The following is a 13,013-nucleotide window of genomic DNA, read 5'->3' as shown; positions in this document are numbered from 1 at the left end:
AGCTACGCGACCGGTTCCGGACGAGGAGCCACTGCGTACATAGTAAGTCCCAGGATAGCGGAGAAACATTCGTGTTTAGAATAAACCCAGTTTGGAAGTTCTAGTCTCGAAAAACGCACCATAAAACGGCCCTGAGTGAATCACTCAGGGGCTCCTCCAAAGAAAAGAATAAGCTCGCGTTGTAACCCTACTCTTGTTGGGTTACATTATTGTATCTAGCACCTGAAGTACATCTTATTGTCGAAATGAAGCTCGTTGACCTATTCCCCTGATCGAGTTAACCATACCCTTCTTGTATATTGTTGCTAGGTTGGTTGAGCTATAAGAGTTTGTAAGTGTTTTTCAAATTATTGACTGGCAATCTGGCATATACATGTATTTATGCTATTAGCATTGTAGTACAAGTAATTTGTACTTGGCAATGGCATGTCCTATCGCAGCATTTATTTAGTAGAGATGCTTGTCAATCATACCAAGTATATAAATCAATTTCCCAAACAGCTAGCTCCGCTTGGTGTACAGTTAAGGTATCCAGTTTGAAAGGTTTCTAGAAGTTTAATAACATATATGAAAACATAGTATTATTACCTGTAAATTCCTTGTCTAGAAAAGTGTCGGGTAGCGAATACTAGCACGGCAGAATTATTGATGGCAAAACATTTGGAGTTCGGTTTTTGATGGCAGTGGAAGGTTTAAAGCCTGAAATATATACACGTTGTTAATTAAAGTTCATAATTGGTTCCGGTGTACGTGTTCTAGGGAGTCATGTACATCCACAACTAATTAAACCTCAATTTCCTTACATTATATACAAACATTGAAACAATAACTAGTGACACAGATTCATGTACACGTGATTTTTTATGGCGATGTTTAATATTGTTCCATTCATTTGGGTGGCCGTCAATTTACTAGTTCATTGTCACTCAGAAACAAAGTTAGTCTTGACATTAGTCTTAACGTTAACTTTTTCTGTCGGGCCATTGACAGTATCATGGTAAAATTACAAGTTTCTCATACACAGTGCATAGAGGTTTGAGTTACGAGAAAAAGTTAAAGGCATACACGGCCCTAGGTTCCTTGCATATTTTGTGTTAAAAGAAGTTAAAATTACGCTACATACAAATTTCATTGTTCAATATGCATTAGAAATGTTGTTTTTCATGTTTTAAAATCAATGGCTGTATCTTTACTTACAACGACGGTGGCGCCACTACTATACTACTAGCTATATTAGCCCATCTACTTTCAAAGGGCTTTTCGGCTGCAGGCTACTGACCGAGGGTGTTTCTTAATTCATTTAAAAGGAGAAGGATTGAAATATCTTGTAAACAACTTTTTAGATTCCATTATATTATAATATGGACGAATTTGTCCTAAAATAAAAATTTTTCAGTTAAATAGTAGGTAGGTATAAATATAATTGCACTTTTGTGATTAACCCTCGGTCTGTAACGTGCAAAATAAATTTTCTTTGTTAGGGTGGCAGCATAATCGCGGGGTGTCATGTCAGTGGCCAAAAATAAAGATTTGGAAACTTACTGTTGTTTTATGACTGTGAATGCATGGTTGTAGAAATTTGTAGATATTTACTATTATTTGTGCACTAACTATCATAAATATACCCTAAATTTCTAGGGTGTAGTACTGTATCCCTTTGAATGTTGATTGTAATGTTAAGACTTATTTTGTGTGTTGCAGTGGGCCTCAAACTTGTGTAATGTGTGCGTGCGTGCGTGCGTGCGTGTTTATCCCTATTTTAAAGTGGATCTAGATTTAAGTTTGTGATTCCTTATCTGACGGCTGTGACAAAAATTCTAAAATGTCTTGTTTAAGTAATCCTAATTCATAAATTCATAGTTTAAGTAATCCTAATTCATAAATTCATTGTTTAAGTAATCCTAATTCATAAATTCATGGTTTAAGTAATCCTAATTCATAAATTTATATTGTAAACTGTTGTGTAAAAATCAGAACTTTTTTATAACTAATATTAAATAACACTAGACGCTAATGTACTTTAGGTTTTAGCAGTTTACCTAACAATTGTGGAAAACTATAATGTTGAATGTAGACATACAACTAAAATTCGAAATACTTGTAACTGACCCAACAATTTTATCCTGCATGCTAATCTTGACTATAGAGCGCTCTATTTTTATCACTTCTTTAAAAGTGGCACAAGCTGCTCAAGTTAGGTTTTAAAACCCTATTAAAACATAATATGGTTACCTTCACTATAAGGGAATTTCAGAAGCTGCTGGTTGAAGTATTTCAATGTTACACAATGTAAAACTAATCTGCAGATGTAGGAGCAGCATATAATAGTAACTAATCATATAGTATAATAGTAAATAATAGTACTATAGCAGCTAATAATAGTAACTATCAGAATTAATCTTCTATTTAATGTTTACTGTTAAAGGCCTTCTTTGAGGTGATATCTCTAAACTGTCTCAAATGTTTTCACTTATCTTGAAGCTAGTATAACACGGGGTTAATAAGTTACAAAAGTTTCATTTCGTTATATTTTTTTGTGTTGGCCTCTTGTGATATTGAAAACACGTCGTTGATGTTGGGTCTATGAATGTGAAACATCATTTATTCTGCCAAACCGGCCACCAGGGTGGGAACACGCGCCGTCTGTGACCGTGTCACGGCTAAGGTGTTTCCCAGTGTTGCATCTGCCACACAAAAGCTGGCATCACTGCCATGAGCACAAAGCAGAATCCTCGACTGTAGCTTATAATATAATAACCAAGATATAACTGTTACAGATACAACTGACAGTATCACGACTAATCTATAAATACAAGTATAAAGGTCCAACTGTCTATATATTATTATGAGCATGATATATATATTATAACTATATTATATATATATATATATATATAGATATAAAATGCATTATATGCATGTAGACTTAACTTACCGGATTAAACCACGATTAGGATATACTCAGACAATAAAATCGGTTGCCAACCTACGTTTTTCAACTGACGCGAGGGTTTACAACGCTTACAGCATCTATATATTAATTATTTGATACTCATACTGTATTATGTATATACACTGAGTTTCTTACAATACAAAGAGCTCAAGAAACTAAATGTCCTCAATTTACACGTAAAATAACTATATATTACTAATTTACTTGCAGTAAATGTCTACGAGAGTCCTGTCATAATTTGCACTACGCTAAAACATTTACACTATTGGCCTATTATTTGCTTTATAATTAGTCATCTATAATTATAAAGTCAGTAGTAGAATGAGAATCTTACAGTTTACAGTACCCCTGACTCCAGGCTTGTGCGACGGGATTGGCTATACTTTGTGAATACTGGGGTACTTGTCTAACCCTAGCATTAGGCAATACAGGTTTCTTGGCAATTGCTAAGTTACGTACAGTTGGCCATAATCGGTTGTTAAAAAAAAAATCTCCTTCACCGGCTTGTCTCCCCCTTCCTCCACACACCTTACCCTCCCGTCTCCCCCCTTTCTCCTTCCCCCTCTCCATACCTCTCCCTTTCCCCCTCCCCTTCTCAACCGCTTCTCCCCGCTCCTTCTCACCCACCTGCTCCTTTTCCGCCCTCCTCCTTCTCGCACCAGGCTCTCCCTCCTTCCACCACGCTCGATCTCTTTCTCCCTTCTCCTCCTTCTCCAACCAGCTTCTTCCCTCTCGCTCAACCTATCTCCCTACCTCCTTCTCACCTCCTCCTTCCACGTTTCTCCCTTTCTTCCTCAATTCCTAGCCCGATATTGAGGCGGCCATACGGCCGCCGTGCAGATAGCCATAGTTTAATCTTATCCACACGACCGCCTGTGCAGTATAGACATATTGAGTCGGGGCCACACCGCCCGTTCCCTATTTGGCCTGCTACGAACCAAGCAAAGATTTTTTCATTTTGTGCACCTGAGTTAGTACCTACAAATTACATGAAATACTGAGCTAAACTCACCATTCAGCACGACTTAATTGCAGTCTTCCTTTCTGCGTCGACGTTGCCCTTGAACATTCATCGATGAACGATGGGCCGGGTAACTCGTTGGCCAATTAGCGTAAACATGTACGGCTGAATGAAACTATACTTCAACATGTTCCAGCTTCATTGTCTATATCTACTTCATTTTCAGTCTTCATGCCAATGCTGTTGACTGTTTATCCGTATCGTACGAAACTGATAAGTCTAGCAGACCGACTCTGAATCCGCGGCTGTTCACATTGTACCGCTTTAACTGCTGGCCAGACGGGTAACAAGCCGCCGAGTGCCTCGCCTGAGTCACATACGTCACGCGAAAAAAGATAGGGGGCGCTTTTGCGTTCCAGCAAATTCTTTACATTCGCTGAACATCAAAAAATATTTGTTCTCATACACCGAAAACCATTCACCTGTTAAATCTTCTCAGTAGTGTACATAACATAGTTAATTTGATATATGTAAACTATTTTTCATCCTAAGGAGGCCTTTAAAATTTGGAGCTAATGAAATTATCATTCAACCTGAATTTGGCATTGAAATAGTTAAAATTGCTTTGATTTCTTGCATGTTTTTCTAATGTTATAGGTACAGAGACAGGTACACCATAGTCTACAGTGTCCAGAGAGGATGCAACTGAACTACATTGAGGTCCCTGTCTCTGAAGCTACTAGGAATGCTATGTGCTGTCAACCGCATCTCTTGTCAGGTCTTAATGTAGTTTAGCTGCCTATTTAGGCCCAGCGTTTAAATTCTAATTCGCCCCATTGGCATGCTATACAGTAATACAGTATGGACAGTGTTTGAACTTTACTGAATGTCTTAATGTCAGCAGAAAAACTACTTTTGTAAGTTTAATGGCCTTCAGCAAAAGTCTTTATTGGTAATAGTACTTTAAATAATGAAAACCATGTGTATAATGAAAAAGTGATTCCATGACATTGTGGATAGAAATGACTAGTGACTAGTAGTATAATACTATAGTACAATTTAAACCAATAAAATATTGATAATTGTGTAATTAATCATGTTGCTCTTAGGCTTTAGATGTGTTTAAAAATATAATGTGTTGGTTATATATAAACCAAAATTGAGTTAATCAGGTGAATCCTATCATGTGTGTATTCTTATTAAGTGCCCATAAACAAGATGCCAAATTGCAAAAATTTAATGAGGTAACTTAGAACTTTAGAGATACACAATGAATTATAAGTCCTTTTAAGTAAGATAAATAATATATTTAGTAAAAATGCTATTATTTATTGCAAGTGACATGTGAGTAGGAGTGATATGGATATTAAGTGGAGTTATGCACACAGCAACATTATGTAGTGCAAGGGTAACACAGGAAGCAATGCTGAGGGAAGGGTATAAGGGCATGTCCTTCCAGAACAGATTTTGGAATGTTTGGATATAAAAACAAACTAATAAAAAACCTCGCATTCTGGGCACATCTAACTAGCTATGTAGTGACATGTAGCCCAGCACTATTTCTTCTTGCTTCTAGTGTGATTGGGCAGTAATTTGTTTGTTTGGTGGGTAAAGTAACAAGAGTGGGTGCTGGATCAGAAAAAGATGAAAATGTGTAGTTACATTTGTTATTTGATTAGATCAGAGCAGATCTACTAATGCGCAATTAAGTCTGTGATATGTGTGATGTAGCTATGTCAGGAGTCTAATAAACTTTTGACTATCGATAGTAATAAATATATATGCTTTATGTCAAGAAAGCACGTACACACGTCCGGCAATCTAGGTCCACTAGGGCTCAGAATCCTGGCAAAAATCTTGTGAGTACGTCACCGTAAATAATAAAAGTAAAAAAATTATGCCCACTTTTTCACAAAATGTAAGAGATTCTGATAACTTTTATAGTTAAATTGAGCACTGCATCATACTTCCTATTTTGCTATTCCGTTCTATGTGAACAAACACTCATGACTCATACATAGGCCATATCAAGCATTTAATGTCGTGATCAATATAGCAAATCGTCCAGGTTTTTTGGATTTTTAACTAGTTGAAAAACAATCTTATCAGGTAAGAATTTGAGGATACATTTAGTCCCGTTACAGTGTTAGAGCTTTAAAATAAAAACCACTCGCCAAACTGGGCAAGTGAGTCTATAAGTTAACTCGCCCAAACGGAATCTGTACTCGCCCAAATTTTAAAACAAAAATGCTTGTCAAACAATAGTGAAAAAAAACAAAAACACCATTGATTTAACTACACATGTAATTCATTGATGACTTTTCTCAAAAATTCAAGGCACATCTCCTCTGAAAGGTCCTGCTTTCATTTTCATTTAATTTACTTAAATTATTCTTGTGCTGCTTTGCCCCATCAATGAAACGCCAAGGTGACTTTTAAACAATACTGCACTCCCCCCCCCCCCCCCGCACATCAATCAATATGCTGCCCCAGGCACGTAGACACAGCTACGCTGTGCTGGCGCTGCACGCTCTCGCGGGCTGCTTTCTTCGGCGACCTTTGATAATATAAAGTGAGGATGTCGTGGGATAGCCGCCTTTCACAATAGAGTACCGAAGTGTGACGTCACGGTGGCATGACAACGAACCCACTGGTTCTACACAACCCACTGGCTCCATAACATTAACTGCGTGAAAATGTTGTGCGTACGTGAAACACGAGTGTCTGCGCTGCAGACAGCGGTAAAGCATCGGTAGCACGTCGATCTCACAATATTTAATTAATTAATTTTTTATTTTTTATTATTATTTATTATTTATTTTTTTTCGTTGCTTTTCCCTTCCATCCTTTGGAAATCTATAAAAACTGCAATAATGACTCTCAAAATGATGGTTACAATCCGGTACAAAACACGACACGCAGTTAATGTTACCAGAGCATATATATGATTGTGTAGAACCAGTGGGTTCGTTGTCATGCCACCGTGATGTCATCACTTCGGAGCTCTATCGCTACAACTGTATTTCATCAATGTTTGGATATATAACGTAAGGAACCAACATTTTATTAAAGTTCTAGACAATTATTTTTACTCGCCAACATGGGCGAGTCAGCTTTAGCTTTCGCTCGCACGATATTATTTTCACTCGACATTGGCGAGCGGGCGAGTGGCAAGCTCGCACGCTGCGTTAGTACTTACTTTTCATGTAAAAAAATTGCAAAAAAAATTTGACAAATATACACCATAGAAATTTAATGACGTAGTCAATTTAACATCTATCTTGTCGCATTTTATTTCTTCATTTTTCCACTGATATTGCCATTTCATTTCTGCTCCCTTCTTGCAGGATGTGGAGGAGAGGGTGCAGAAGACCTTTCCAAATCCCATCGACAAGTGGGCGATCGGAGATGCCCAGGATGCCGTGCAGAAGGGAAAGAAAAAGAACCCGCTGGTACTGCCCGTGGAGAAGATACACCCTCTCCTACAGAAGGTACACAAGCTCTTCAGTTTGTGTTGTGGAGATAGGACAGTGGACTATTAGCTAAGACTGAGAAAATTGGAGTCTCAAATGACTAGAGCATTTGTGTCCTAGCAAAGCAAGCACCTAGTCAAAATCAAAATGAAAAATTTGATAAAACAGATTGTATAAAGAATAGGAAATAGACCTTTTTTATGAAAAATGAGGCAAGTAAAATAAGTAGTAATAAAAATTGCGGAAATGAAAAGAATATGTCAACCATTACCGATGACCATTAGCTTTTGGCAGTAAAATTGACCATTTGGTACGAAAATGGACTGTTGAAAATATGGCAGGCATGAACTATGGCTGCTGAAAAAATGATCCAGTAATTTTAGTGACTTTTGGGAGTAACTAATGAAATTCAAATTGTTGATTTGACAACACCGGAAGTCAATATATAGAGCAGGGTCTGAGCACCATGAAGCTATTACTTTTACTAACAGTCACTAGTAAAGTTGCAATACAGTGGCTTTTAAATTGGCAGTCCGCAGGTCAACAAATTCATGTTGCAAAATCTATGATAAGGAAGCTTAAATAAGTGGTTCGTTTCCCACTCCTGGACTTGCTTGCCTCAACATATTCTTTACCATTAGTATGCTTCACCCAAGAAATATTTCAGAGAGTAATCGGCACTGCCACTAGAGTGTGGGCCGCATAAATGCAGCTTAGACTGTCCCGCATTGCAGTCCATGTCCCAGCAACACTCTTAAATCAATAGCATGAGACATGCTAGTATCTGTCTAGACAGCTATTGCACGCGAGCTCGTGCGCCCCAGCCAGCTGGCGTGGAAGCTAGTGGTTACATTGCAGTGAGCAATTTATTTAGTCACCAATTGGTGACCAGTCATGACCAGTTTTCAATGCGACCATGTGGTCACCGTGTCAAGCACTGTATAAACACGGGTGCAAGTGATAAGCCTGAGTTACACCCACATAAGGTGTGACACTATGCTTGAGTGGGCCTGGTTTGTGTAAATAAATTCCAAATATTATTACCACATAAAGAGAATAAGCGTTGACTCCTACCTCTTAGCATAATCTTGGGGGAAATCTGGAGCGATGGTTATATATATGATCATATCAAATTGTTTCCAGCGTTGTACATTTACTGCATAGTTTACCCACGTTGTCTCAGGAGTTCTTGTTTTGCATTTCACAGGAGGTTCTGGGCTACAAGGTTGATTACAGTGTGACTATATACATTGTAGCTGTCCTCGAGTACATATCTGCTGACATCCTAAAGGTATAGAAGCTTAGTTGGTAGATTACAACACATTTATATGCATGCACTTGTGTGGCATAATGTGTTATTAGTAGGACCATGAAGCAATATGCTTACATGTCTATAATGCCAACTGAAGCCTTATGGTATGCAGTAGAAAAGTTATATTCTAGTGGCATAGCAAGATCTGTATCTGTAAGATTTATGACATTATAATTAGTGATGTCACGATCATCGATTATACTCGATCATCGGTTGAACAGTGGCTTGAACCAAGCGCTTAGTGATGTCACGATCATCGATTATACTCGATCATCGGTTGAACAGTGGCTTGAACCAAGCGCTTGGTTATCAAAAATTCATAAACGATTTCATCGAAAAAGAAAGAAAAAGAAAAAACAAAAACGTAATAAATGTAAAACTTGGACAAGAAAACTAGGAAAAGTGATGAGAATCAGAGATATCATCGCTACTATACATGTTATCCTTTATTAACATACATGTATCGTACACACAGTAGTAAACAGTGCAAAACAAACTGTAAACAGGGCTAAACAAGCACATACATGCACACACGTACATGCACACGACGTTACGCACACGCAGGCATTCAACACCCCGAGTAACCGATTGTAACCGATCATCGGTTACTTGGGTCCAACCGATGATCGATTACGAAATTACAACCGATTGACAACACTTTATAATATAGTCTACAATATCAGGCCAACCTAGTTGTTACTGCATTAGTAGCAGTGCTGTAATAATCTGCTGGCAATTTAAAATGATTCAAATTTCAAATTCTCCTAATTTTTTGCCTTTTGCTTATGTGGCGGAGCTCTTCTTCAAGACTGAATGTATCAGAAAGGGCATCACTGAGTGTTGAGTGCACGGCAACACCAGTTTGCGCATGAACAAGGCTATAATGGTAGCATGAATCGTCATTTGGAGAGTTGTAAAGATCACGATAGTGCTTGCGTCTGTCCCCGACAACCGCCGTGATTGCGCGACCGCCGCGATTGTGCACCCGCCGCGATGCCTTCTAATAGCATTCACGTTGCATCTTCTTCCTTCTTTCTCTCGCGCGTCAGTTGGCGGGCAACTACGTGAAGAATATCCGCCACGAGGAGCTCACGTGCCAGGACATCCGCGTCGCGATGTGCGCCGACAAGGTGCTCATGGACATGTTCTGCCAGGACGATGACGTGCCGCTGCCGATCGAGGAGGAACCGATGAACCGCGGCTCGCTGACCTACGAGGAGGTCGTCAAGGACATGGTGCACGAGGAGAATCAGTACATACGCGACCTCAACATGATCTTCAAGGTGTTTCGAAAGCCGTTTGTCGACATGTTTCCGCGAAGCAAGGTATGAGAGATAGAGAGAGAGAGTATGGGGGGGAGGGAGTGGGAGGGTTAATCGTAGTGATCTATACATGCGATATATATACAGGGTGCGAAATTAACGGGAGTCCGGATTCAAATACTCCCTGATTTACTGTCGGACTCCCTGATTTGACATATGCAGGAGTTCGTGTGACTCCCTGAAAATTCTGCCATACTATACTAACTAGTTCGTTCCAGAGCATGGCCTCACGGAATTACCGTATTTTTTCAGCAAATGTCTAAAGAAAATTTGCAGACGTGTAACCGCATGAATCTTCAAAATAAGCTTGTGTTATTGTTAATATCTTTAATTTTGAACTTCAGACTGCGGACGCCATCATTTTGCTACGGACTCCCGTGTTCAACAGTTAATTTCTACCCCTGTATATATATATATATAGACAGTATAGATTGTAGTATCTGACAGTGATGTATATATATTTTTCTATAAGTGCTTACCTAGCACATTTAGTTATAACGACTTGCCAGAATTATTTCAAGGGATATTTCACTATTGTTATAGAGCAAATCAGTTAGCTGGCATGAAAACCTTTTGCCCCACCACGTGCTGGTAATCGCTAAGTCACCACACTGCTACTTCTAGTCTTCACCATTTCATTCATTTGAAATTCACCGGCTGACACCACCTGTAAGTTGAGGAGCACTCTGTTACAGATTCTGCGTCGCGAGATGAATTTGCGATACACATGTTTTTTGTTTTTTTTGCAGGACATTGATGTCATCTTCAGCAACATCGTGGACGTGCATCGCGTGACTGTCAACTTCCTAGGACTGCTGGAGGACACGCTAGAGATGACAGAGGAGAAAGCAGTGCCGACCGTTGGCAGCTGCTTTGAGGAGATGGCCGAGGTACGACGTTTCGAGCTATAGGTGTGGCAGGCACTCGCCATGAAATTGACTTGAATGAAAGTCCGAAGACACTAGTGCTAAGTGGCAGGTAGTGATGTAGGCAGTCACTGCGAAAGTGAATATAAGGTGATATGCTGGTGAGCTTATCGTGCTGGGAAATCTTGTACAGCTGACTTTTTTTGAAAGTGTGTCATTGCCATGCAGCAATAGCAATATCATAAAAGTGATGGTGGCTGTCATATTGACATCGCTGTACATCATGTTCTGGTACACTGTCGTCACTGCGACATATGAAATGAAGGAGCACGTATATTTAGCTGTATGTCACTTTCTGGTACACAGGTGTCAATCGAATGAGAACAGAGGACACATGTGATGGAGTTAAGGATATATATCGTTATACATCAATTACTGATAATACTCTTTTTTAACTCTTCAATAAACAGTTTTCAGCCCTCACTCCCTAAAAAATTGTAACTATGTCCGGCTGTGTGAGTGAGACATCACCTCATCTGCAGGACTAATTATCACCTTGATTTTCAAATGACGAATCCTGTATCTAACTATTTGTTTTTCAGTCAGCTGAATGGCTGGTCTATGAGAAGTTTACGGAAGATGCGCTAAAACCCCACAGTCGAGAACGACTCAACACCCTTCTGCAGAGGCCAGACCTATTACAAACCCTCGCGGTAAGGAATGGTAGAATGTCTTACGTTCCATATTTACTGAAATCTAAACCCAGAGAAATGGGAATAGGGGATATGGTCATGTGTATTATGGGGAATACACCAGCTGATGTCACAGTGCACTGGCCATGAAATAGACTAGTTCTGTGTTAGCACTGTTAGTTATGTCATACAAAGTGGTTACAAGAAGAACCTACTAGCATAGGTATTGTGCATGGCTCTCCCTGCAGTAGATCACGCTCATGTTAAACTCTATTTTATTCCAGCATTCTGGGCCAGGATTTCCAGTGGCAGTCAAGTATGTCCTGCCAAAGTTGCTGCTTGGACCCACGTACCACTGTTTAGGCTATTTTGAAACCATCAAGGTAAGGGTCACTTGGGTGGACGCATGTGCAGGTATGTAGTTAGTACCAACATTTGCAAGTATGTGTCTACATACAACAGTGTCAATATTTTTATTATTGCTTTTGTCTTTTTTTATCAGGTGTTGTTGAACCTATCGCCTGACGAAGAAGACAAAGAAACGCTAGAACAAGCTGATAGTGCACTCTATCCACTGCAGGTTTCATTAGACAGGCTAACTAAGGGTAACCTCGCAAAGAAGAAGCCTGGGTAAGAGATGTGTGCCGAGAGTTTGTAAATATGTTGTCCATCGATAAGCGCAAAGCATTGATTCACTCTCTGCAACTACGTGTAAATTCATTTTGAATTATCCTATTTGAATTTTCCTGCCTCATTTTGTGGGCACACAATATGCTCAGATATATATGCGTGCTCAGATATGTGTGCATAGAATGAATCTGTGCCAAAACACATTATAACACTGTCTCAGTGACTATACATATTGCAAGAATTGCTTTCTATGGCAGTCAACCTGTATATGCATGAGTTGTCGTAAAATGGGTCTTGGGTTTTTCTCAACAACGTCCAACATGGTTGCTGCAAGGTTTCTATTTCGACATATTGACATACAGCACAACGTATACTACCAATGGTACTAAAGCTTTGCGTTTGACTGAGCTGGCTACCTCCAACCTCTGACATTTCACCATGTGTTTTTGCAGGGAGATGTCGTTGCGCTTCTTGTGTAGGACCAGCAGGAAGGTGGCAGTTGCCAAGATGAACGAGCTACAAAAATCCATTGATGGCTGGGAGGGCAAGGATATTGGGCAGAGCTGTAATGAGTTTATCATGGGTGGGTGAAACAATATCAATATGGAAAAGTCAACTGAATGTAGCAGGCATTTGCTCAATCCATGTCACCTTTCTCTATTCTTACCTGCACATCTTGGTGTTCTGCTGTCTCCCCTGTGATCAAATACATTCTGTGCTAATGCTTGCAAGTGAATTTGCATAAACTAAAACAAAATTTCATGAATTTGCAAAATTAGATCTGTTATAAAGTCTAGTCTTGTA

The 13,013-nt window shown here is 39.3% G+C and overlaps 1 protein-coding gene across 1 annotated transcript in view; it reads left to right on the top strand.

The window, feature by feature from the left end:
* LOC106814159 (son of sevenless homolog 1-like) overlaps nucleotides 1-13,013 on the top strand; it is a 31,708-nt gene that overhangs the window by 5,457 nt on the left and 13,238 nt on the right. Inside the window, exons 3-10 of the mRNA XM_014818456.1 lie at nucleotides 7,262-7,405; nucleotides 8,595-8,678; nucleotides 9,749-10,024; nucleotides 10,771-10,911; nucleotides 11,490-11,600; nucleotides 11,864-11,962; nucleotides 12,082-12,209; nucleotides 12,662-12,792. Coding sequence (XP_014673942.1) covers nucleotides 7,262-7,405; nucleotides 8,595-8,678; nucleotides 9,749-10,024; nucleotides 10,771-10,911; nucleotides 11,490-11,600; nucleotides 11,864-11,962; nucleotides 12,082-12,209; nucleotides 12,662-12,792 — 1,114 coding nt within the window. The remainder of the gene's footprint in view (nucleotides 1-7,261; nucleotides 7,406-8,594; nucleotides 8,679-9,748; nucleotides 10,025-10,770; nucleotides 10,912-11,489; nucleotides 11,601-11,863; nucleotides 11,963-12,081; nucleotides 12,210-12,661; nucleotides 12,793-13,013) is intronic.

Source organism: Priapulus caudatus, unplaced genomic scaffold (assembly GCF_000485595.1).
Source record: "Priapulus caudatus unplaced genomic scaffold, Priapulus_caudatus-5.0.1 Scaffold25, whole genome shotgun sequence".
Taxonomy (NCBI): domain Eukaryota; kingdom Metazoa; phylum Priapulida; class Priapulimorpha; order Priapulimorphida; family Priapulidae; genus Priapulus; species Priapulus caudatus.
This window is presented reverse-complemented; position numbering and strand designations above follow the sequence as displayed.